The sequence below is a fragment of the Rhizophagus irregularis genome, chromosome 11 (assembly GCF_026210795.1).
Source record: "Rhizophagus irregularis chromosome 11, complete sequence".
NCBI classification, from domain to species: Eukaryota; Fungi; Glomeromycota; class Glomeromycetes; order Glomerales; family Glomeraceae; genus Rhizophagus; species Rhizophagus irregularis.
The window spans coordinates 3,315,476-3,338,875 of NC_089439.1; the positions used below are offsets into that span (position 1 = coordinate 3,315,476).

General features: G+C 27.2%; 8 protein-coding genes across 8 annotated transcripts; 3 read left to right on the forward strand and 5 right to left on the reverse strand.

Moving 5' to 3' along the window:
• The first annotated feature begins 148 nt into the window (after positions 1–148).
• On the forward strand, positions 149–1,742 carry OCT59_003199 (uncharacterized protein). The gene is made up of 7 exons (XM_025319134.2): positions 149–240; positions 317–534; positions 605–699; positions 779–1,034; positions 1,126–1,237; positions 1,319–1,407; positions 1,482–1,742. Exons 1-7 carry the CDS (start codon positions 201–203, stop codon positions 1,611–1,613), a joined length of 942 nt encoding a protein of 313 aa, XP_025174465.1. The 5' UTR covers positions 149–200; the 3' UTR covers positions 1,614–1,742.
• Positions 1,743–2,727: 985 nt separating this feature from the next.
• Positions 2,728–4,617, reverse strand: OCT59_003200 (uncharacterized protein; the record flags this gene model as incomplete). Its single annotated transcript, XM_066145458.1, has 3 exons — positions 2,728–4,273; positions 4,355–4,376; positions 4,521–4,617. The coding sequence occupies 3 exons, from the start codon at positions 4,615–4,617 to the stop codon at positions 2,728–2,730; spliced, it is 1,665 nt and encodes a 554-aa protein (XP_065996181.1).
• Positions 4,618–5,434: 817 nt separating this feature from the next.
• On the forward strand, positions 5,435–7,360 carry OCT59_003201 (uncharacterized protein). The gene is made up of 3 exons (XM_025326771.2): positions 5,435–6,336; positions 6,473–6,968; positions 7,121–7,360. Exons 1-3 carry the CDS (start codon positions 5,497–5,499, stop codon positions 7,201–7,203), a joined length of 1,419 nt encoding a protein of 472 aa, XP_025174467.1. The 5' UTR covers positions 5,435–5,496; the 3' UTR covers positions 7,204–7,360.
• A 469-nt stretch (positions 7,361–7,829) lies between these two features.
• OCT59_003202 (uncharacterized protein) lies at positions 7,830–9,774 on the reverse strand. Its single transcript, XM_025319136.2, has 2 exons — positions 9,459–9,774; positions 7,830–9,343 (listed from the first exon to the last, which is right to left on the reverse strand). Exons 1-2 carry the CDS (start codon positions 9,710–9,712, stop codon positions 7,918–7,920), a joined length of 1,680 nt encoding a protein of 559 aa, XP_025174468.1. The 5' UTR covers positions 9,713–9,774; the 3' UTR covers positions 7,830–7,917.
• Positions 9,775–9,951: 177 nt separating this feature from the next.
• OCT59_003203 (uncharacterized protein) lies at positions 9,952–11,149 on the reverse strand. The gene is made up of 2 exons (XM_025332272.2): positions 10,856–11,149; positions 9,952–10,780 (listed from the first exon to the last, which is right to left on the reverse strand). The coding sequence occupies exons 1-2, from the start codon at positions 11,107–11,109 to the stop codon at positions 10,162–10,164; spliced, it is 873 nt and encodes a 290-aa protein (XP_025174469.1). The 5' UTR covers positions 11,110–11,149; the 3' UTR covers positions 9,952–10,161.
• Positions 11,150–12,052: 903 nt separating this feature from the next.
• OCT59_003204 (uncharacterized protein) lies at positions 12,053–12,253 on the forward strand (the record flags this gene model as incomplete). The annotated part of the gene is made up of 1 exon (XM_066145459.1): positions 12,053–12,253. The coding sequence occupies one exon, from the start codon at positions 12,053–12,055 to the stop codon at positions 12,251–12,253; it is 201 nt and encodes a 66-aa protein (XP_065996182.1).
• A 2,590-nt stretch (positions 12,254–14,843) lies between these two features.
• Positions 14,844–16,636, reverse strand: OCT59_003205 (uncharacterized protein). The gene is made up of 2 exons (XM_066145460.1): positions 16,343–16,636; positions 14,844–16,259 (listed from the first exon to the last, which is right to left on the reverse strand). Exons 1-2 carry the CDS (start codon positions 16,594–16,596, stop codon positions 15,077–15,079), a joined length of 1,437 nt encoding a protein of 478 aa, XP_065996183.1. The 5' UTR covers positions 16,597–16,636; the 3' UTR covers positions 14,844–15,076.
• Positions 16,637–18,593: 1,957 nt separating this feature from the next.
• OCT59_003206 (uncharacterized protein) lies at positions 18,594–20,941 on the reverse strand (the record flags this gene model as incomplete). The annotated part of the gene is made up of 3 exons (XM_066145461.1): positions 18,594–18,680; positions 18,743–18,891; positions 19,102–20,941. 3 exons carry the CDS (start codon positions 20,939–20,941, stop codon positions 18,594–18,596), a joined length of 2,076 nt encoding a protein of 691 aa, XP_065996184.1.
• Between the last annotated feature and the right edge of the window lie 2,459 nt (positions 20,942–23,400).

The window sequence follows — 23,400 nt, forward strand, 5'->3', positions numbered from 1 at the left end:
GTTAATTTGGTTAATCCTTTTCTAATATTTTTCGATTAATAATAATAATAACAAGTTCAGTCTAATAATGTTTAGAAGAATTAAATTGATTAATAATATAAGAAAAATTACTTATAAATATAGGACGGAAGAAATTGATTAAAAAGTGCAAAATAAATTAAAAGTAAAAATAAAAGTACAAAATATTCTATTTCTTAACAATGTCTCAAAAACCTTTAGTCGTTGTTAGCGGAGCTACTGGTAAATCGTCAATCGTAAATAAATCATATGGTTTAACGTTTTCAATCGCTAACTTGCTAACCCTTCCAAAAATTAGGTGCTCAGGGTGGATCCGTTGTTAATTCACTTCTTGCTACAGGACATTACAAAATTCGAGCATTAACTCGTAACCCAAATTCCGATAAAGCAAAAGCATTAAAAGCTAAAGGAGTTGATGAAATAGTTAAATGTGATTTCTCTTCTAACAAGGAGGAAATTATTAACGCTTTAAGCGGTGCTGATATTGCTTGGATTGTTACTAATTTCTGGGATCCAGTAAGTCATTTAATTTGTTATTAGTCATTATCATAAGAAAATTAATTTTAATAATTTTACGTAAATTTAGACAATCGTTGGTGCAAAACCTGATGAAGAAGAAAGACAAGGTAAATTGATTGCCGATGCCGCTAAAGAAGTAGGACTTAACTGGTTAATCTACAGGTAAATATAATGTATAAATTCTACATGCACTTTTTATTTCAATATCGAAATTTACACATAAATATTATTACATACATAGTTCTCTTCCTGACACTATCATTGAATCTGACGGAAAATATCCCGATATTGTTCACTTTCATGGTAAAAATCGAGTGGAACGATACATCAGATCATTAGGAATTCCAAATACAACATTTGTCTATCTCAGTTACTACTACCAAAACATAGGAGTTTTCTCACCTATTATCGAGAAGGATAATGAAGCTGTACTTGTTTTTCCTTATATAACAGAGAATGATACAATTCCTATGATCGATGTCGATAGTGACACAGGTGTACGTGTTTATTTATAATATTTATAATGAGTTGAATGAGTTGTTTAAAAAAGATTCTTTGGGGTTAAAAAAATATTTTTTTTTCTCCTAGCCGATTGTTGCAAAAATTATTGAGGAAGGGCCAGCTAAATGGAACGGTAAAAAAGTTCCTGTTGCCGCCGATAATGTTTCTTTAAAATATGTGGTTGATGTATTAACCAAAGGTAAATACAAATTATTATATAATACTGTAAATTTATTTAAAGGAAAATTGGCAAACTCAATTATTTTTATTCTTAATTTAGTTACGGGAAAAACTCATAAATTAAGAACTTTGACCGATGATGATGTAAAAGAATTTCCAGGCATTGACAATGATGAATTAAAACAAATGGTAAATAAAATAATAAATGGTATAATAAAATTTCTTTCTCATTCTTTTATTAATAGAACATTTTCTTTTATTAGCATAAATGGTTTTTAGAATACGGACTATTTGGAAAAGATGATGAAGTTAAAGATATTTCTATAGCTAAGAAATTACACCCAAAAATTAGATCCTTTGAGCAATATGCACTTGAAAAATACTCAAAGGCTTAGGGTAGAAATCATTATATATTGTTACTATCTCTTGTATTGTATATCTCTTGTATTATTCTTTCTTAAGAAATCTAAATAAAATCAATGATCGATATATTATAATATCTCTCATCTCGCTTGAATTTCACCTAAGTGTTTACAACTTTTATTTATCGATGACTATGAGCGTTTTTTTTTATATTGTACTAGTCCCCATCAATAATTCAAAATTTGTACGTGCCAGAGTGCTGTTAAACAATAAAAACATTTAGCACATTATTCAATATAAACGAATCCTTACAATAATACAATCAATAATTAAATAAAGGATAAAGAAATTACCAATCATTATGAAAATTCCTTCGTTCTAAAAATGCTATAATAATTTAGGAAAAATGAATCTTTATTAATGATTTACACCTTGATCAAAATTCTTAACCTTGAATAAATCACAAAAAGAATTATTTTAACCGAACGCACCTCATGAACAAATTCTTTAATAGTAATGCTATAAAAATTAAAGAAGATTTTAACGCTAAATACTGTAGAATTCCCGAAATATGCAGTAAATTCCAGATTCAATCAAATTAATCCGATTGGAATTGGTGCTATAAGAAGATATTACTGTGAAAAAGTTCTCTAAATTATTTATGAAAGCACAATTAAAGTTCGCTCATTCAAGATTCTAAGTGAACATATAATAAAAAATAATTTGATGAGTATAATCAGTTGAGTTTGTACAAAATGATAATTAAAATAATTAATTAAATTAGTCTAAATTATAAAAATTATAAAATGACTCATCAAAACTTTAAAGTATTTTCACGAATTTAAGTAAACAACAAATACCTAAAAATTCTAGTAAATATAAATTTAAAGATAAATATTTTTGTATTGTACAGTGGAAAAAGATTTTAAGAATTGAAACTAATTAAGTGATACTTACGATTATATATTTATAACGTGTGCTGAACAACTGAACGTGAATATCATTTATTATTGGTTTGGTGGAACAGTTTTATGTTGAAATATTTTAATTTCATGATTAGGTGTTAAATCATAAATCATAATAATTTTATTTAAAAAAGTTCATTACATTTAAAATTGTTAAATACATGCATATTACTGCATATTACTATAATATAATGATCTCGCCAAAACTATCATCGCTTTTATCATCACTACCTATATTTAATATACTACCATCTCTCTCATTAGAAACATTCGATTCATTGGCAGCACTTTTCATTTCACCTTTCACTTCGCCTCCACTAACACTTTCACTTTCTTCTAAAATTTCTTCTTCAAAATTTTCTTTACTTTTCCCATTGGAATAAATTACTTGAAATACTTCATAGTCTTCCATAACAAAAGTACCAGCATAGGTAATAGGTAAGATTCGTTTTCCGTAATATTGTTGAGTACAACTACCACTAAACCACCAAAGATCATGACCAAAACCAAGATTATTATATTTGCAAGACATATCACGAATAGCGTATTGAGAATTTTGTACTCTACTTAGAATGTATTCGTTAGAGTCACATATAAGTGGATTTGTGAATGAGAATATAAATGAATCATTCGTTTGTTTATATGTATCCGATGAACTCCAATCTAAAGGATTGTATCCTCCAATCACAATAGAAGTATCACCACTTGTAATAGTAGTATTATTAATGATATTACTAGTACTAAATCTCCTAACCTTAAAGTTATCACTTTTATTATTTTTCAAATTTTCAGAAACATCTCCAATAGTATGTCTTTTATTAATAATATGATTACTATTATCATTTGATTCATCTCCATCATCATGATTATTTTCAAGTATTTTAATCAATACTAGAGTAGGACCCTTGTTATCACATAACTTATGAAATGTTTTTACGTCCATACCATCTTTGCTCCCTCTCAATAATAATTTAAACTCAACTACATCCTTCTTCTTTATCTCGCTCTTAGAACCTTTATTCATCCACGATCTCAATATACCAGCATGCCTTGCTGAAATGTATAAAGAATCAATCTTATATTTTGGAACACGTAATGATAAATTAAAATTACTATCACATGATGGTAATTCTGAATTTGGTATCATGTGAAATTTAATTAATTGAGATTTAAGTTGTTTGGGTAAAATCTTCTTGAATGGCCATACAAATTCATATAATTGATCGCCAGGTATTTGAAAAAATCTGATAAAAGGAAGAAAATCTTTTAATATATTTTCCAGTTCAATAAAATCTTTTTTCGTCCATGAAGAAGCATCAGAAATATCAGTACAGGAATTAAGTAAAGGGTATTGATTAATCGCCCAATGTAATAAATAATTCCATATATCAATTTCATCTAAACATAAATTATCTCGTTTAATTATCGTTAACAGTGAAAGTTTTTCCAATCTTGTAAAAGATGGAGTATTGAATAATAATGAAGGAATCTCGCAAATTAATTCACTACAATGATTGGCTAGTAATGAAAATGTTGTGGAGTGAGTGACAATGTGAAATACGTGAATAATATTCTCGTGTAACCATGATTGTTCGTTGGCTATGATGTGTAGTTGAATATATTTCACTAAATCTAAAAGAGACAATTCGCCGGCCGCTAATAACAATGGTACATACATATCTTGCATATCTGGTTCCTTTAAATTACAAGTCCCGGTATAAATATATCTTTTTTTTTTTGGATAGAGATGATTTAATACAAATCTTTAGATGAGGCGTATACTGTACTACTATGCATACGATACTTACTTGAGTATTAATCGAAATACATCTGGATAAATGTTTGGTTTTTTTAATAAAAAGAATTCACCATCTTTTTTTACTTCATCATTCTTATTAGAAAGTACGTTTTGAAAATATTTGGATCTTGAACGAAGTATTACTGAATGTGCCTTGAAAGTTTCTGTTTCGATACCTTCATCTTCTCCACCGACCGTAATACAAACATTATAATCATCAGATTCATAATATAATTTACAAATATCTCTTAATAATCCTTTCGTTAAATCCATTATAATTTGAGAAAAAAAATTGATTAAATATAATCAAGAAAGAAAGAAAGAAATGAAATGTGAGAAATATTCAAATGAAAAACCAAATTTATATACCATATATCATATGATTTGATTAACTGGTTTACTAACAAGTTTCTTTTTTAGTTGTAAATTGTATTCAAATCAAGAATATTTTATGCAGGTTTTATAATCATGTGTTTCATGCGTAAATAATGGCTATGACGCCCAAAAGCATTTAATATGCGTAATATTAAATGATTTTAAATGATTTTGACATTTTATTAAAAAAAATCAAGATTTATAACATGCGATCAATAACACATGACAACTATCAAAAAGCCTTTTTTAAAAATTTATAAATTAGTATTAATTTAAAAAATTTCCTCCTTTAGAATTATTAATTTTGATGTACTTGCACTACGAATCTACAATACTACATTTTTCTAATACTTTTTTGACTTAGTTTAACGGCAAATGGAAATTTCTTTTTCCCCAAAATTTTGTTCCATTGATTTAAGTAATTAGGCTGAGAAAAAATAAACATCAGCTTCAACCCACGCACTTTCTAAGAGCTTAATAGTTATATTAGTTACGTCATTAATAATAAACTTTAATTCTCTTTAAAGTCAATTTCTTTGTAAAAAAGTCGAAATTGTTTATTTTAAAACCGTACAACAAACAAATCGAAAAAGAATTGATTGTCCATAGTTCATGCTATTATAATTTTACTGTTTAGTGTAAATCAATAAAATTTGTACTCGGGATCTTTTTTTTTTTATTTAAATAAACGCCAAATTTTTCATTTCTATTTTCGGTTTTTTTTTCTTCTCTCGAAAAAAAAAAAAATAATAAAAAATAATTTCTCTCTTCGTAACCATGTCTTCACCATCATTAAAAAAAGAAAATTTTCTTTCAATGAATAATGCATCATTGAACTTTGATATTTTAACGAAGATATTCGAGCAATTTTTTATTTATTCACGAACAGAAGATATCAAGATAGCCGACACATTATTTGCTTGTACGTTGGTAAATAAACAATGGTGTGAATCAGCTTTACCACTTCTTTGGAGGGATCCTTTTCAATTTATTAGTGATGACTCTCCTTCAAATGATAAGGCGGGAGAATTGGTTACTACATTATTATGTTGTTTAACAAAAGAAGAATGTCAACAGTTTTATTTAACAATGAAGGGATATATTGGACCTAGATTTATAAGCCTTCCTCCATTATTTAGAAGACGTCCTTTTTTTAATTATCCTAATTATATTAAACATTTACATACAAAGGGGTTGATTAATTCTGCATGGAATTGGTTCAAAATTACTTATCAAAACGGTGAAGAAATCAGTAGTTCAAATACTAGTGAACTTAATTCTTCGAGCATCACAACTTCTAGCTCGTCCGGAACGCTTAATAGTATATCGTTGAAGGATAGATCAAACAGTTCATTAAGTATTAATAATGATACTTCCAATTCTGATGCATGGAGTAAATCTGAAAGAAGAACATTTGTGGAGCAAATTATTGAATGTTTATTACAAATGTTTGTCGCCAGAAACGTTGGTTTCAAAAATGTTTACGTTGAGAATGATTTTAATAGATGTTTTTTCAAAGGTCAATTCATTAATTGTTTTAAACAAATTCAAAAATTGGATATACTTGAAATGAGAATTCCGGAGTATCCTGATATGTTAAACATTTGGAAAGATTTTGTAAGTAATCAAAAGAAGGGATTTTCTCTCTCTCTTTCTCTTTTCTTAGCGATGATGAGTTGTAACAAAATTTGAGTTATTAACGTATTTTATTAATCTTTTTCTTTTCTTTTCCCCTCTATCTCCTTCTTAATAGTCGAACTTAACCTCTCTTTCGATAAAGGTGGAATATCCATTAGATAATCATTATTCAAATCTATCACGAATTTTACAATCCACATCCCATTTACGTAAATTGAAACTCGTTTCTGGTGAAACGAAGTACATATTACCGCTTTTATCACCAAAATATTCATCGTCAATTCAACATTTAATTTTTGATAGTATTGCATTTGATACTTCTGATGCTTGGCATCTTTTATCCAATTTCACTCAATTAAGAAAAATGAAATTAATTCAATGTTGGTTTAATCCAATTGTTGATGACGATAGTAAACAAAAAATGTTTTCTGTCATAACTCAAATGCAATTTAATCATTTAAAATTATTTGTTTGTGTTACAAATGAAGTTAATATTGAAGATGAAGCTAAAAGTGAACTTGTACTTTGGGGTGTACAACAACATGCTATCGTCGCTTTAGAAAATCCTGGGTTGGAAAATGTTAGGATTTATCATGAGTCTATGATAAGTGGTAAGTATTTTTACAAAATGAGATTAACCCGTGAGAGAGGTGGGAGAAGGGGCGGAGAGCGAAACATTGTTATGGATGAGATTAAAATATCTTAAATGTGAATGAATGTTTTTATTAACGAAAAGATTTTTTTTTTTTTTTTGAATACATAGGATTACAAGTTGATGCGGTTAAACATCATCGTTACACCTCTTACATGAAAGAGATTAAGAAATCTTTGAAAACTCAATCATAGCGAGTCTAGTTTATACTGTAGTTAGAAAGTTATAGATTATTTATTATTATTATTATTGTATGGTATTTTTTTTTATTATCCATTTAAAAAATGATTGTATTCTTATAATTCTTATATCACTAATAATAAATTTAATGATATAAGCTAGCGTAATTTACAAGAAAATAATTAGTTTAACCTTTAAAGAAATACGACGAATTAACTTTTTTAAATCATGATTAGGAACAATATATATGTACATGAAAATTTTTTAAAAAATATGGTTCAGCTCCGACGTATATAACTACTGTAAATAAATACATTTTTTCTCAAGTTAGATTCTTTGATCCCGAAATCGTCTTCGCAATCATGATTTAATATCGATACGCTACTTAAATTGAATTAATTTTAAATTTAAATTCTTTTTCATATTAGATTATAAAAATCATAAATTTTGCCGTTAATCCGATACGAGATCAGATTAACAAAAGAATTAAATTTTTACAATCTAGTCACTTTCACTTTTTACCTGACATTATACACAATGAAAAAGCACGTAGCAGTCGTAGCACTACTTATCACTTGCCAATCCCATACGTATTTTTTTTAATGACAATTAAAAAAATAAAACTGAAAAAAAATTATTTGATGATTAAAGTTGAAAATATTTTTATTTAAGTCTGAAAAAAAACATATTAAATTTGTATTTATATGTTGTTAATCTTGATTACTCATCTATGGGGAATATAAAATTATACTAAAAATTTCATATTCTTCGGCACTAGAGTATCCAATATCATGTATTTTTTTACTATATGAATTATGGGTAAAATATATTCCTTTTTCAGCACTAAAATAATCGATAAGTTGTAGGTCTCTAAAACTTATCCCACGACTAGATTGAAATATCGCAGTATCATATTTTGAAACTCTGGATAAAATTATTTCTTTATCTAAACTAAAAATAAAACTATCTGAGGTATTTTCATAATTTCCATGTTTATTAATATCCCAGTTAATAGGATTATATCCTCCAATAATGGTACTTTCACCTTTCAATTTTATAATTGTAATTGTGGGACCTTTGTTATCACACATTTTGTGAAATGACGCACTCGTAAATCCATCTCGACTTCCACGAATGAGTAATTTAAATCCATAAACCTTCCATTTATTTGATATCTCGGTATCATTATTTCCTTGAATCCAAGAAGAAATCAATGCTGCTTGTTCACTATTGATCAGTTTAGATTCAATTGGAGAATTAGAAAGATGATTAACACTATAAACATTGAATGAATTAGAAAATTTGTTAGAACTCTGCGAACTATACGAATTAGGAGAACTAGGAGAATTAGGGGAACTAGGAGAATTAAGAGTATTGGGTGAATTGGGTGAATTGGGTGAATTGAGGGTATTAGATGTAATAGAGGAATTAAAAGTATTAGGTGACTTAGGAGAATTGGGAGGGGGAGGATTGGGAAGATTGATCATATTAGGTTTCTTTACAACATTTGTAATAATCGGAGAATTCGAGGCACTTAAATCTTTTTTCCTCGGTGAAAGGTTATTAAATATTGGTTGCCAATTTGGTACTAAATGATATTTTGAAAGATCTTGATATAATTCATTCGAAAGTACACCACAGTAAGGCATAATTTTATAACAAAAATCTTCGGATGAAATTTCATAAAACCTAATATGAGGTATAAAATCTTCGATAATTCTCTTTAAAATATTAAATTCATTCGTTGTCCAATCAGAAATCTCTCCTAACAACTTGGTATTTTGGGCCTTACCCCAACAAATAATATGATCCCATAATTCACTTTCTTTCACACATATATCTCCATTTTTATAAAGGGACAATAATGCATCTTTATCTACAGATGTAAAGTCAGTAGCATTAAATAAAATTTCTGGTTGTTCAACAACGATTGCTGTCCAATAATCTTGTAATTTGGTAAATTCAGAGTATGTAAAACTGACTTGTTGAGTTAACACAAAATTCTGAAAGATCCAATCTTGATGATGCTTTATAAGATAATCTTGAATATAATCATATAATTCTTTGAGTTTAAAATTTTCGCAAACAACTAAAAGGTTCAAAATATCTAAAGCCTCTTTACGATCAAGATCGATGGTGCCACCATAAATATATCTGCAAGTTAAAAAAAAAAGAAAAATCAAACAATCAAACAATCATTGCGTCATTGCATATAAGAGCAAAACATTTAATTTATTTCAAGATTTTTTTATTTTTTTTTTTGCATTACCTAATTACAATATTGAAAACATTAACAGAGATATCAGGTAAATCCAAAATATATATATTATTTTCTTTCTTTGTAAATCCATTTAAAAGAGAATTCCTAAAATATGACGACCTCGCTTCAAGAATAATTGAGTGTACACAAAATTCTTTCTTATTATTTTCATCATCAACATTAATTATAAAATCATAATTCTTTTTATTCTCTAAAAGTTTTGTCAGGTCTCGCGATAGGTAAGGTAAAAATTGGGTGGACATTTTTTTTTAATTATTTTGTTTTTTGAGGAGAAAAAAAAAATCGGGGAAAAAAAAATTTAAGCGTTAGAACTGGGAATTTTTGCCTTGTTTTATTTAAGTTTAGATTCTCAATTTAGAAGTGATGACCAGCTTATCCGAGTATCGCCCCATATCGGATTGTATTTATTTAGATAAAAACTTAGCCAAATTCTTTTTAGATCAGTGGTTTTTGCATGATGTGTTACATTTGCTGAAATTTTTACCATAATCTTAGTACAAAAAAAAATTTTTTTATTAATTGTTATGTTAATCACTTAATCTCATAATAAGTTCTATGAATATTTTATGGACGCTACACCTGCAAATCCATCATCACGGCAATAATACATTTTTTTTAAATCTATTCTTTGTTTTCTGTTTTTTTTAAATTCAAGAAAATAAACGTAATCAATAGTAACATTAGAAAGATTTTAATTTACTTTTCTTGGTACAAGATTATTAAATTTTGGTTTCCAATTTGATACTAAATGAAATTTTGAAAGATCTTGAAATAATTCATTAGAGAGAATTAAACTATAAGGCATAATTTTAAAACAAAAATCTTCAGATGAAATTTCATAAAATCTTATAAGAGGTAGAAAATCTTCTAAAGATTTTTTTAGAATATCAAAATCATTATTTGTCCAGTTATTAATTTCTTCATGTAATTCAGCGTTTTGAGCTTTACCCCAACGAATGATATGATCCCATAATTCATTTTCTTCTATGCACAAATTTTCATCTTTACAAATGGATAATAATGCTTCTTTACCTATAGATGTAAAATTATTAGCACCAAATAAAATTTCAGGCTGTTCACAAACAGCCGTTGTCAAATAATTTTGTAATTTGGTGAAATCAGAATATTTGGAACTGAGTTGTTGAATTAAAACAAAATTTTGGAAGATCCAAGATTCATGATGTTTAATAAAAGAATCTTGAACATAATCATATAATTCATAAAGCTTGAGTTTTTCGCAAGCAAATAAAAGATTCAAAACATCTGCAGCTTCTACATGATCAAGATAGATGGTACCACCATAAATATATCTAAATAAAATAAAATTTGCATTATTATGATTATAGAATAAATTTCTCCGTGTTAAATTTTAAATAATTTATTACCTAATTAGAATTTTGAACGCATTAACAGATATATCAGGAAAATCCACAATAAAGATATTATTTTCTTTTCTTACTAATCCATTAGAGAGAACGTCTTCGAAATAAGAGGACCTCACTTCAAGAATAATTGAATGTGCATAAAATTCTCTTTTGTTGTCTTCTTTATCAATATTAATTATAAAATCATAGTTTCGTTTACTTTCTAAAAGTTTTATTAAATCTTGCGATGAGTTATGTAAAAAATGTGTAGACATTTTTTTTTCTTTTTTTTTTAAAAAAAAAAATAAAAGAAAACCAGGAAAAAAATTATTAAACGTTAGTATGTTAGTTTTAAAAAAGCTTTTGATTCTTAATTTAGTAAAGATAACCGTCTAAGTAACTTTACCAAAAAAGTATTCGAGTATCGCCTCATATCGGATAACATTTATATAGACAAAACCCAAGCCCAAATTGAAAATTATCACCAGCCATATATAGAAAAATCACATGCTAAAAAATCATGGTGATACTGGAGGAGATCACTCAATGTTTTTGATCCGATGTCTATTGTTATTCAAATTGATCAATTATGATTGTTCAGGTTTTTAAAAATTTCATAAGTATTAACCCAAAACAGAATTGAACGGGCCTACTGTGTGTTGCTTATTGCTCGTTGGTATAAATATATAAAGTCAGACACGTACTTCGCAAACTCTCTAACTCTTTAAACTCTTTCATATACTGTAAATAAAACAATTTACGCAGTAATAATAACATCAGTGATGAACTTTGCCTAGTACTGTTTTTTATTTAAGTACTTCTTATTAAACTCCTTCCGAAAGTCTATTGAATTACTAGCAGATCATGGATTTTTTTTAGTGACGTCAACTGAGCAATAATATTATAAAAAAGAATATGATTTCAAAACCTAAGGAAAATTCTTCGTAAAATTAAAGAAGAACCTTATAAAATTTAATAACGCAAAAACTCACCATCCTTCTTTGCACGAAAAAGCAGCTAATGTTCTTAATGATTGGAATGTAAGTATCGAGGTTATTGAGTCATAGAAAGTATTGTACAGTATAATCCGTAAAGGGTGCTCCTTTACTTTCAAGTTGTTTAAATTTCCTGTTTAAAATCTGCCGGTTCCGGACGTGTGAAACAACAAGCGAAACAAGCGAAACAAGAAGCGAAACAACAGGATCAAGGTTCAGGACCATGAGGGATGTACTCAATCAGAGAATTATTCTTCATCTTAGAGATGGAATATTGGATAATAAAGATCTAGCGAGCTTTGGTGCATTTGGCCATCGCACTGAGGTATCTTTATTTTGGTGTACAATGCATCAAAAATCATATTGTCTTCAGGAATATGGAAGTTTTCAAATTCCTGCAATTTGGCAGGATCTTCCTGTATAATTGATGATGATATTGACAAAGAAAGAATTTTAGATCCGATAATTAAATGTTCTAACGAATTAAAATCAGAGTTTCGCACACAAATTATTAAACTTTATTATTATCTTGACGAAGATGACTGGAACCGCAAAGAAAATTCTTAAAGCAGAGAGGTATCTAAGGCACACCAAGTTCTGAGTTCTCATCATAGCTAATAATAGTAATATTGCATACATAACCTTTTATTTAAAAAATAATTATATAATGAAATCTGCTAAAAGTCGAGATTTAAATTAAAATTATATAGTACAGATATAAAAGAATGAATCTAGTAAATGAAATTAATTAAAGATTAAAGAATATCAATAAATAATTGGAAATATCTATTTGTAAATATATAGTAATACTTAAATATAATGGTTTAATGGATTAGTTGATTAAACTCAAAGGATATGGTGATAAATAATTATTTGCCACTATATACGAGCAGTGTTGTCAAATGACACTGAAATGACATTGAAATGACATCAAATGATATTAAATGACATCAATTTTACTATGAAAAAGTATGAGAAATGATAAATGTCATTTGAAAAATGGGCAAATGACATGGCAATTTAACAACACTGTGAGTAATATAGTAATGAATAGCAGAACCCTAAACAATAATAATTATTATCATACATTATTTTTGAATAATTAATTAAATAAGAGAATAATAAAATTTTCTCAATACCAGGAGATATGGATATTTTTTATTTTATTTTATGTTAAAGAGACTGTTTAGCTATATCAATACAGATATGACTCGTGGTGAACAAGAAAATTAATATATATAAGTATTTTAATGCAAAAAATCTTGCGAGACTCCTATAATAAATTCATTTTATTGTATTGTTATATTATACATTCACAGAATGTCTGTTACCCAAGAATTACAGCTTACGCCTATAACAAGTTTATGAGACTTGTAGTCTGAACTTTTCTACATATGACAAGGGATAATTAGTAAAAAATCATGAATGCGAGTATTTTGAACAAGTGATGCGTACCTGTTACTTTGAAGTTAATATTATACAAAATAACTGTTCCAGATGCTCCACACATCATTCCGTCAATAATTCCCGATCGATAAAATTGCATATAAGTTTCCAATGTCTACATACAGAATATAATCAATATATCCTTTCGAGATTGGGTCGTATTAATTCTGTTCTTCGAATTCATTTGACAAAATGTTCAGTTGTATGATATCGAAGCGATCATAGTATGACCAGGTAGAATTAGATGGTACATTGTATCACGTGCTACATTTGCTAAAATTTTGACCCTAATATTGATGTATTCTTTGTCTTAAAATAAACTCTATCCAAAATTTATTCATAATTTCTAAGTCCCAAATTAATGTTAATCTAATTAAAATGATAAGACTTATATCCTTGATCCGAGAGGAAAATAATTGTAATCAAAAGTAGTATTAGAAAGAAGTTTTAATTTGCTTTTCGATTTTTAAATTTTGGTTTCCAAATTATAAATCGTTAAAAGAATTACATCGTAAGGCATAATCTTGTAACAAGAATCTTCAGATTGTGAGGCAATTAATCATCTAGTATAGTTATTTGTTGTCCGATTAGTTCTTTTTTCGGAATTTTGAGCTTTACCCTAACGAATTCTTATTCTATCACGTGATCAATTGCCCAACGAATATAAAATAGTAACATTAAATAAAGATTCAGGCTCCTGTTTAAGTGACCCTTAATGTTAGGTTATAATGATAGTGGGTCGGCCGGTTGGGCCTGCCTGTTAGGTGATTGTTGGTGCTTCGCTTGGATTTAACCGCATCCAAACTTTAAATGTGTTGAGCTAGCTTCCTGAACCCTTCAGCCAACTTTCCGACTGAATTAGCAATCCTAAAAAAAAAAAAAAGATTCAGGCTCCTTATAAATGATAGAATGATGGTTGTCTAATAATTTTGTAATGTGGTGATTTCAAAGTATTTAAAACTGAATGATTGAATTAAAGGCAAAATTTCGAAAGATTCAAGATTGATGATGTCTAATATGATGATGTTCTTGAACGTTAAATCCTTTAAGCAAGAGTTGTTTAATTGTCTAATTCTCATATATGTACACATACATTAAATGTCTGCAGCTTCTACATAATCAAGATCGATGATACCACACCATAAATATATCTAGATAAAACGAAACTTGCATTAATATAAATAAATTTTCTATGTTAAAAATTTAAATAATATATTACCTAATTAAAATTTTGATATATTAACAGCAATGTATCAGGAAAATCCAAGATAAAAATTTATTTTCTTTCATTACTAATCCATTAGAGAAAACATTTGCAAAGCAAGAGGACTTCACTTCAAGAATAATTTGAATATACACAAAGTTATAATTATTGTTTTCTTTATAAATTGATTATAAAATTATAAAATCATAAATCATAAATACTATTTACCTTCTCTTTAATAGCGACGATCGAGACAAAAAATTATGTGGACGTTATTTAATTAATTAATTAATTTTATTTATTTATTTATTTATTTATTTTAAAGAAAGAAAGAAAGAACAAAAAGTAGAAAAAGTTTTTTTTTTTTAGCGTTAAATTTTTATATTTAAGTACATTTTTTTTTTCCTAAATTGGTAGCGATTAGAGGATTGGAGATGCAAAACTTATGTGATGTAACTAGTTAAGTCATAATTAAGTGCGTCTTTGTTGCAATAAATATAAACGTTTTATTTATTTATTTTTTTAATATATATATATATTTATTTATACAAAATTAACTAATCTAAAATACTAAAAAAATATATATATTTATTCTCCCTACAATGATTTAATTATTTTCTTCTTCCTTGTAATAATACTGAAAACTTCATATTCATCTGCAATAAAATATCCTTTAGCATGTATCTTTTGATCATAAATATATTTAGCATAATAAACACCATTCGTTGAATTAAAAGTTCCCCGTAACGTTAAATCATTAAAATTAGGACCATTTTTATTTTGAAATATAGCATTATCATAATTTTGAACTCGAGACAAAGTTATTTCTTTATCTAAACTAAAAATAAAACTATCTGAAGTTTTTTCATAATTCCCATGTTTATTAATTTCCCAATTAATAGGATTATAACCTCCAAGAATTGAAGGTTCACCCTTTAATTTTATAATTGTAATTGTGGGACCTTTGTTATCACACATTTTATGAAATGATGCACCCGTAAATCCATCACGACTTCCACGAGCAAGTAATTGAAATTCAAGATTAGCCTTACTATATTTTTTTGATATTTTGCTTTCATTATTTCCTTGAATCCAAGAAGAAATCAATGCTGCTTGTTCACCGTTAATCAGTTTAGAATCGATAGGTATATTAGAAAGATTTAAATTTATTCTTCTTGATTTAAGACTATTAAATTTTGGTTGCCAATTTGATACCAAATGATATCGGGAAAGATCTTGATATAAATCATTACAAATCATTGAACCATAAGGCATAATATTGAAACAAAAATCATCAGAAGGAATTTCATAAAATCTAATATGAGGTATAAATTCATCGATAGTTTTCTTTAAAATATTAAATTCATTTGCTGTCCAATTAGAAATTTTTTCAGGTAATTCAGGATTTTGAGCTTTCCCCCAAAGAATAATATAATCCCATAATTCATTTTCTTCCATGCATAAAATTTCATTTTTATAAAGAGATAATAACGCTTTTTTATCAACAGATATAAAATCGGTAGAATTGAATAAAATTTCTGGTTGTTCACAAATTGTTTCTGTCCAATAATTTTGTAATTTAATAAATTCAGGATGTTTAAAACCGATTTGTTGAATTAAAAGAAGATTTTGAAAAAGCCAAGTTTGATGATGTATGATAAGATAATCTTGAATATAATCATATAATTCTTTAAGTTTGAATTTTTCACAAGCAATTAAAAGATTCATAATATCTGAAGCCTCTCTATTATCAAGATTAATGACACCACCATAAGCATACCTAAAAAAAAATTTTTTTTTTTTGCCTCAATTTTAACGATATCAAAAAAAAAATTTTTTAAAATTACTTAATTTTGTATTTACCTAATTAGAATATTGAACGCATTAACAGATATATCGGGAAAATCCAAAATATAAGTATTATTTTCTTTCTTTGCAAATCCATTAGAAAAAGCATGTTCAAAATAAGAAGATCTCGTTTCAAGAATAATTGAATGCACACAAAATTCTTTTTTATTGTTCTCTTTATCAACATTAATTATAAGATCATAATTCTTTTTATTATCCAAAAGTTTAGTCATGTCTTGCGACAAATATGGTAAAAATTGTGTGGTCATTTTTTTTTTTCTTTTTATTTTTCACTTTTTTTTTTTTTTTAAAAAAAAAAATTTCAGGAGAGAGAAAATTCTTTTTTAACGGAGAATGAATTTAAAGTTTACATAAATCTTGTTCTGTTCAAGTTTTAATACGCCTGCTATTTTCATGGGATACACGATTGCAACCATAAAACCATAAATAAATAAAAAATCTTTTGTTTTTATTAAAAAAGATAGACTTATTTCCAGCCGAAAGTAAAATTGGCTAAGCTTATAGAATAGTACAACAGAGAACCTATAAATGAATAGGAAATTTTTGGTTAGAATAATGTGCCACGGAAAATTACCTTATGGTAATTTAATGTATGGGAATAAATTACCAAAATTGGTTGTGATCTAAGGGCGATGTATTGTTTCAAATTTCCAATAAGAATTTCTTTGGATAATTGAACAAATTAGGTTGTTATTTACATTTATATAGAAGTCAATATCTTATTAATTCTTATTAGTCATTATTGAAAAAATTCATTTTGTCATATGTTTCCAAATGTTTTTATGATAATCTAATACAATTTACTTTCTGGAAATACTATTACTTACTTTGTTTTTGTATAGTTTACACACAAAAGTACGATTTTTCTCATTTCTTTATTTTAATTAGTTTTTATATGTAAACGATGATGCTTTATATATAAAGAGGTTAAATTCCCAGCGAATTTGGTCTTTATTAATTTGATTCTTTGCAAATATGTGTTTACCTTGGTACAAGATCATATAAATTTGGTTCCCAATTAGTTATTGGGTAACCTCATCCAATAGCGGACATGTCCGCACGCCTTATATGACAATATGACATAATATATTTCATAATATATACAAATATGAACAAAACAGGTAGCATCATGTATGCCGGATATAGAACTTTAAATCACTATAACAGTAAAGGGTAAGTAAGAAACTTCTGATATTCTATGATCACATGAATTATCTCTTTATTGCTCATTTGTTTGTTCGTTTAATAAAAAAAAAATTACTATATTTAAAAATAATTTAAAGGTTATTTATTATGATCAGGACCGATAATATTAAAATATATATATGGACCATTATAGCGGGTTTCTCTGCTTAGAGAATGTATTGTTTTGGAAGTTAATAGAATTACAAATTAGATTTAAATTGCACGTGTAAATATATATGAATTATATACTAATACTTATTTGGCATATTATTGCCGCAACAACAGTAAAAGATTATCATAAAATGCAACGGCAAATCTTTTATAAACTGATGCCAAGCCATGACATGTATCAATGAATAACTGAAATATTCTGGGGAGGGAGGGAAGCATCGGTGTATACAGTATGTACAGTATGGAGTATTTATTAGATATTCATGGAATAACAGGCTTATCTCATTGTGTATGACGTGTGCACCAATGAATTTTATACTTTTTTATACTTTTTTTTATACCGGTGGAGTAATTTACTTGGGTGATAATCGGCATTATATTTTCAAATCCCTAAATCCCTTTAATAATTAAAAGTTAATTACTAGTATTGAATATATTTAATAACAAATACGTTTTCTTTATAAAATGCGTATTCGCGTGTGTATCATTTGAGATTTCTAACGTAAAAAAAATCAATTTATGTGTAAGCATTCGTTAAATATTAATAATGTTTGTTGTGTTTAAAGAGCGGAAATTAATATTTTGGGCGACTATTAAAATAATTTTAAACACTTATGATAAATTAGTTTGTCCTCTAATTCGGCTTATTAAGAAAAATAGTCTCGTATCTCGTAATCTTATTGCTTCGATTAGAGATTAGAAATTGAAGGAAATTAAATACAAATGTAACTAAATAATATTCATTATTTATATATTACAATATATATATATATAATAAATTTAAATAACATACAGTTAAATACAATTCATTTATATAAAGAAGAAAACACTCTCTATGGTTACAATAAATTATAAATCTTAAACATTTTGCAATTCACGCTAAAAACTATTATTCTGGGGATATAGACAAGCAAGGAAGCACTAGGAATACTATACAAGAATGTAAAATAGTTGCTAACTTTACAAGAATATTTATCTAAACAAAAAATATCTACAAACGTATATTTTTTTTAAAAGAATACTAATTTATATACTTACTTTATGATACCATAATAGTAGGCATTTTAAATTTTTTTTACCTTCATCACATTCATTATTAGCTGATTTGGAATACCATTTAAACGCTTCGTGGTAATCTTTACGAGTTCCAAATCCTTTCTCATAACAAACACCTAAATTATTTTGGCCTAAAGCAAACCCATTATTGGCTGATTTTTTATATAATTCAAATGCTTTTTTATAATCTTTTGTTATTCCCTTTCCATAAAAATAACAATTCCCTAAATCATTTTGACCTTTAGAACATCCTTCATTAGCTGACTTATTATATAATTCAAATGCTCGCATATAATTTTTATCGGTTCCGAACCCTTTCTCGTAACAACGACCTAAATTACTTCGGGCAAAAATATATCCATTATTAGTTGCTTTAGAATACAATTCAAATGCTTTACCATAATCTTTATCTATTCCAATTCCATTTTCATAACAAAGTGCTAAATTATTTTGACCTTCAACACACCCATTATTAGCTGATTTAGAATACCATTCAAATGCCATATTATAATCTTGTTTCACTCCTTTACCATGTTCATAACAAGCACCTAATTTATTTTGACTTAAAGCATGTCCATTATTAGCTAATTCATAATAATATTTAAATGCTTTTATATAATCTCGTAATACTCCTCTTCCATAATAATAACAATCTGCTAAATGATATTGACTTTTGGAATATCCACTCATAGCTGATTTAGAGAACCATAGAAATGCTGTTTCATATTTTTTTTTAACTCCTTTACCATGTGTATAACAAGTACCTAAAGAATATTGACCTTCAGCACATCCATTATTAGCTGATTTAGAATACCATTCAACTGCTTTTTTGTAATCTTGGTTTATTCCCTTTCCATAATAATAACAATTTCCTAAATTACTTTGACCTTCAGCACATTCATTACTGGCTGCTGATTTAGAATACAATTCAAATGCTTTATTAAAATTTTGTGCTACTCCTTCACCATACTCATAACAATGACCCATATTATTTTGTCCTTTAGCATCTCCATTATTTGCAGATTTAGAATACCATTCAAATGCTTTCTCATAATCTTGTTCTATTCCAATTCCATAATAATAGCATTCTCCTAAATTATTTTGACCTTTAGCACATCCATTATTAGCAGATTGTTCAAACCATTCAAATGCTTTCTTGTAATCTTGTTCTACACCTTTACCATCTCTATAACAATAACCCAAATTATTTTGACCTTCAGTATTTCCATTATTAGCTGATTTAGAATACCATTCAAATGCCATATTATAATCTTGTTCAGTACCTTCACCATTTTCATGGCAATTTCCTAATTTATATTGACCTAAAGCATGTCCATTATTAGCTGATTTAAAATACCATCCATATGCTTTTTTATAACTTTGTTTTAATCCTTTTCCATAGTAAAAGAATTCTCCTACATTATATTGACTTTCAGCATTTCCATTAATAGCCGATTTAGCATACCATCCAAATGCTTTCTTAAAATCTAATGTTGTTCCTCTTCCATAATAATGACAATTTCCTAAATTATGTTGACCTAAAGCATTTCTATTATTAGCTGATTTAGTATACCATTCAAATGCTTTATTAAAATCTTTTGTTACTCCTTCACCATATTCATAACAATGACCTAAATTACATTGAGCCGTTGAATCATCTCTTCTAGCAAGTTTTAAATATTTAATTATAAAATCAGGCGCGTTTCTAAAATGTATATCATCCAAAATAATATCTTTATAATAAAAAGTTGATAATAAATATTTTCCAATATTATAATTAATATTTTTTAAAATAATAAATTCATCATTTTCTTTTAATAAATTTAAACTTTCATCATCATTATTGTTGTCATCGTTATAATCATCATCATCATCATTACGATGATTATTATTAACTATTAATAAATAAAATTCTAATGCTTTATTTTTATCAACATTACAACCTATACCATGTTGATAAAAGAAACCAATTATACTTGAAAACCAAAATTCATATTCTTCATGATTTTGCATTGATTCCAAAATCATTTTAGTATCCTTGATAAAACTATTTATCCATTCGATTAAATTATTTTCAAACGTATTAAAATCATTTGTTTCAATGATTTTAAGAATATTTTGATAAAAATCTTTTGAAAATTCTTTAACGTCCAAGAAAGTTAATTGAGAATTTGATGACATTGTAGTGAGCAAAAGTATGAATAATAATAATCTGGGAAAATTATGCTTTATAAATATGAATGAAATATTGGCTAAATTAAGGTCAACAAAAGACGCATTCAACTCCGGTAGTTCAGTTAGACAACATTATTCGTATTTCAAACTTCCAACTGATTTAGAAAGAAAATAACAAGAATGGAGTAACACACGGGGTTTGATTGTTCATTATAGATGTTACTCAGTGTACAAATTTTTACTGTGCTTACTGTGCTTATGAGTTTGTGGCCAAATTTACGATTTACAATCATAATCTAAAAATGGACTACCGTTGTGAGACATAGTATTGAATTGTTGCGTTCCAATGGTCATTAATATTAATTTCGAATCAACAAAAAAATCAATTAAGGCTCTATATAACTTTATTAATTATCTAAATAAAAGATTTTATTTCAAGAAAGGCAGGTAAACTGCTGAAACAGATACATAATTACAGAGTTATAAGAGTAATAAGACTCGTTCAATTAGTAATACACATTTATAACTTTCGAAACTAGCAGTGTTGTCAAATGACACTGAAATGACATCAAATGATATTAAATGACATCGATTTTACTATGAAAATGTATGAGAAATGACAAATGTCATTTGAAAAATGGGCAAATGACATGGCAATTTAACAACACTGTTCGAAAGTGATATAGGTTGGTATAACATAGTTGGTACCACCCTATATCCAACTCTAACCTTCCCCAAAAGGGGGTAATGCATTGGCCGTCTAGCTCCCAGTCTACACCACTTCAGGTTAGAGCTTACTGCAATGTATTCGAGGCTCCATACAAATTTTATCTAAATAAAAGAGAAAACGAGGACGAAAGGTTATTATATAACATATTAAAAAATATGACATATTTGTTAAGATAGGAAAACCATAAGAGAACACGAAAAAAATTTAATATATTTTACTGTATTTATTAAATTAACTCTTAACAAGTTGCCTGATACATACTGTATCATCGCTCTGGCTCGTTGCGCTATTCATTTACCCTATTTTATTCGTACACGTAGTTCTCTTTTGGCGTAAGATGTACTTTTTGTTAACGTTATACAGTAATATATATTAATGAAGTAGTTTATGTTACAGAAATTATTAATTAAAAAAACCTGATATTAGATTCAAACTTTATAACGTTATGGATCATATAATAAAAGCGAACATGACAACCTTGTCCAATTTTAAACTCTCTTTAAAAAATTTGGAATTACAAGTATAAATTATTTCTTTGATAACTTTTATTCAAGATGGTTGTAATGTATAACATAGTTAATCAAGATGTAGGATTTATCGTAAATTGAATTTAAAAAAATCATATAATTAAGTTCATGCAGATTTAACATAATTGTTACTTTATTCAGTTAGTATAATAATAAAGTTATCAAATAGTAGTGGGAGTTTATTATAAAAATTGCACGTCAAATCGATAATAATATTATTATTGGATGACAGATTAGAATGGTTGGATGAAATGAAACGCGAAGTGACTATTTTTACCAATCAATAGCCCTGTTCAATTCTAGACCAATCCGATCACTCAATTTTGGGGTTCAAATTTCTGCTAATTTTATTGAAAATTTACTTATTTTATAAAGTGGCTTTATCTGCCATAGAGCATGATAAGAACTTTGAGATCTTTGGCATCATGTCGATTAAAAATTGATGCAACACAATGTAATGCCCTCTATTTAAATTACGAACTGTAATACTTTGCTCTTTTTTATGTCTTTAATAATAACCATTTTCATCTCAGATCGATACGCGAAAGCCAATCGTATTTTAATTATTTTTTTCGGTCTGAACGGTATTGTGATGTTTACTCGCTCACTATCAATATGTACTGTAGGTGGTTTATTTTATTGGTGAATTGGTGCATATATAATCACGTGTTGATATCATATCACGTGAACAAACGGTGTATTTTATTTTATTTGATATTACCGAACAATATATTTACTAAATGGAATTATTTTTTTTCCATGGGAAAATCTTGCCAAGCATATGACAATTGCCAAGAAAATTCAGATTCCTACAATCCAATGATGATTTACGAATTAAAATTGGTATTTAATATTTCAAAATATGAAATACTATTTATTATTGTATAACACAATGCATAATATAGAAAGTTACTATTTTACTTAATGTATCAGGTATTTGATCTAAATGAACCGCAATTTAATTTGTATAAAGGAAATTGTATTATTTCGTACGCTATCTCTTTTCTCCGTGTTCGGATGATGCCTCATTTGTTTATTATTTTTTTTTTTTCTAATAGATCTCTGTATTTTAATTCCTTATATATGTTGAAAACTCAAGGGTATCATCCTGCTGGGATTGAATGTAATCCTAATAGCAATAACACAATTAGTTCGTGTATGTTAATTTCAAACTATTCCTATTATCCTATTATTATTGTTCACAACTT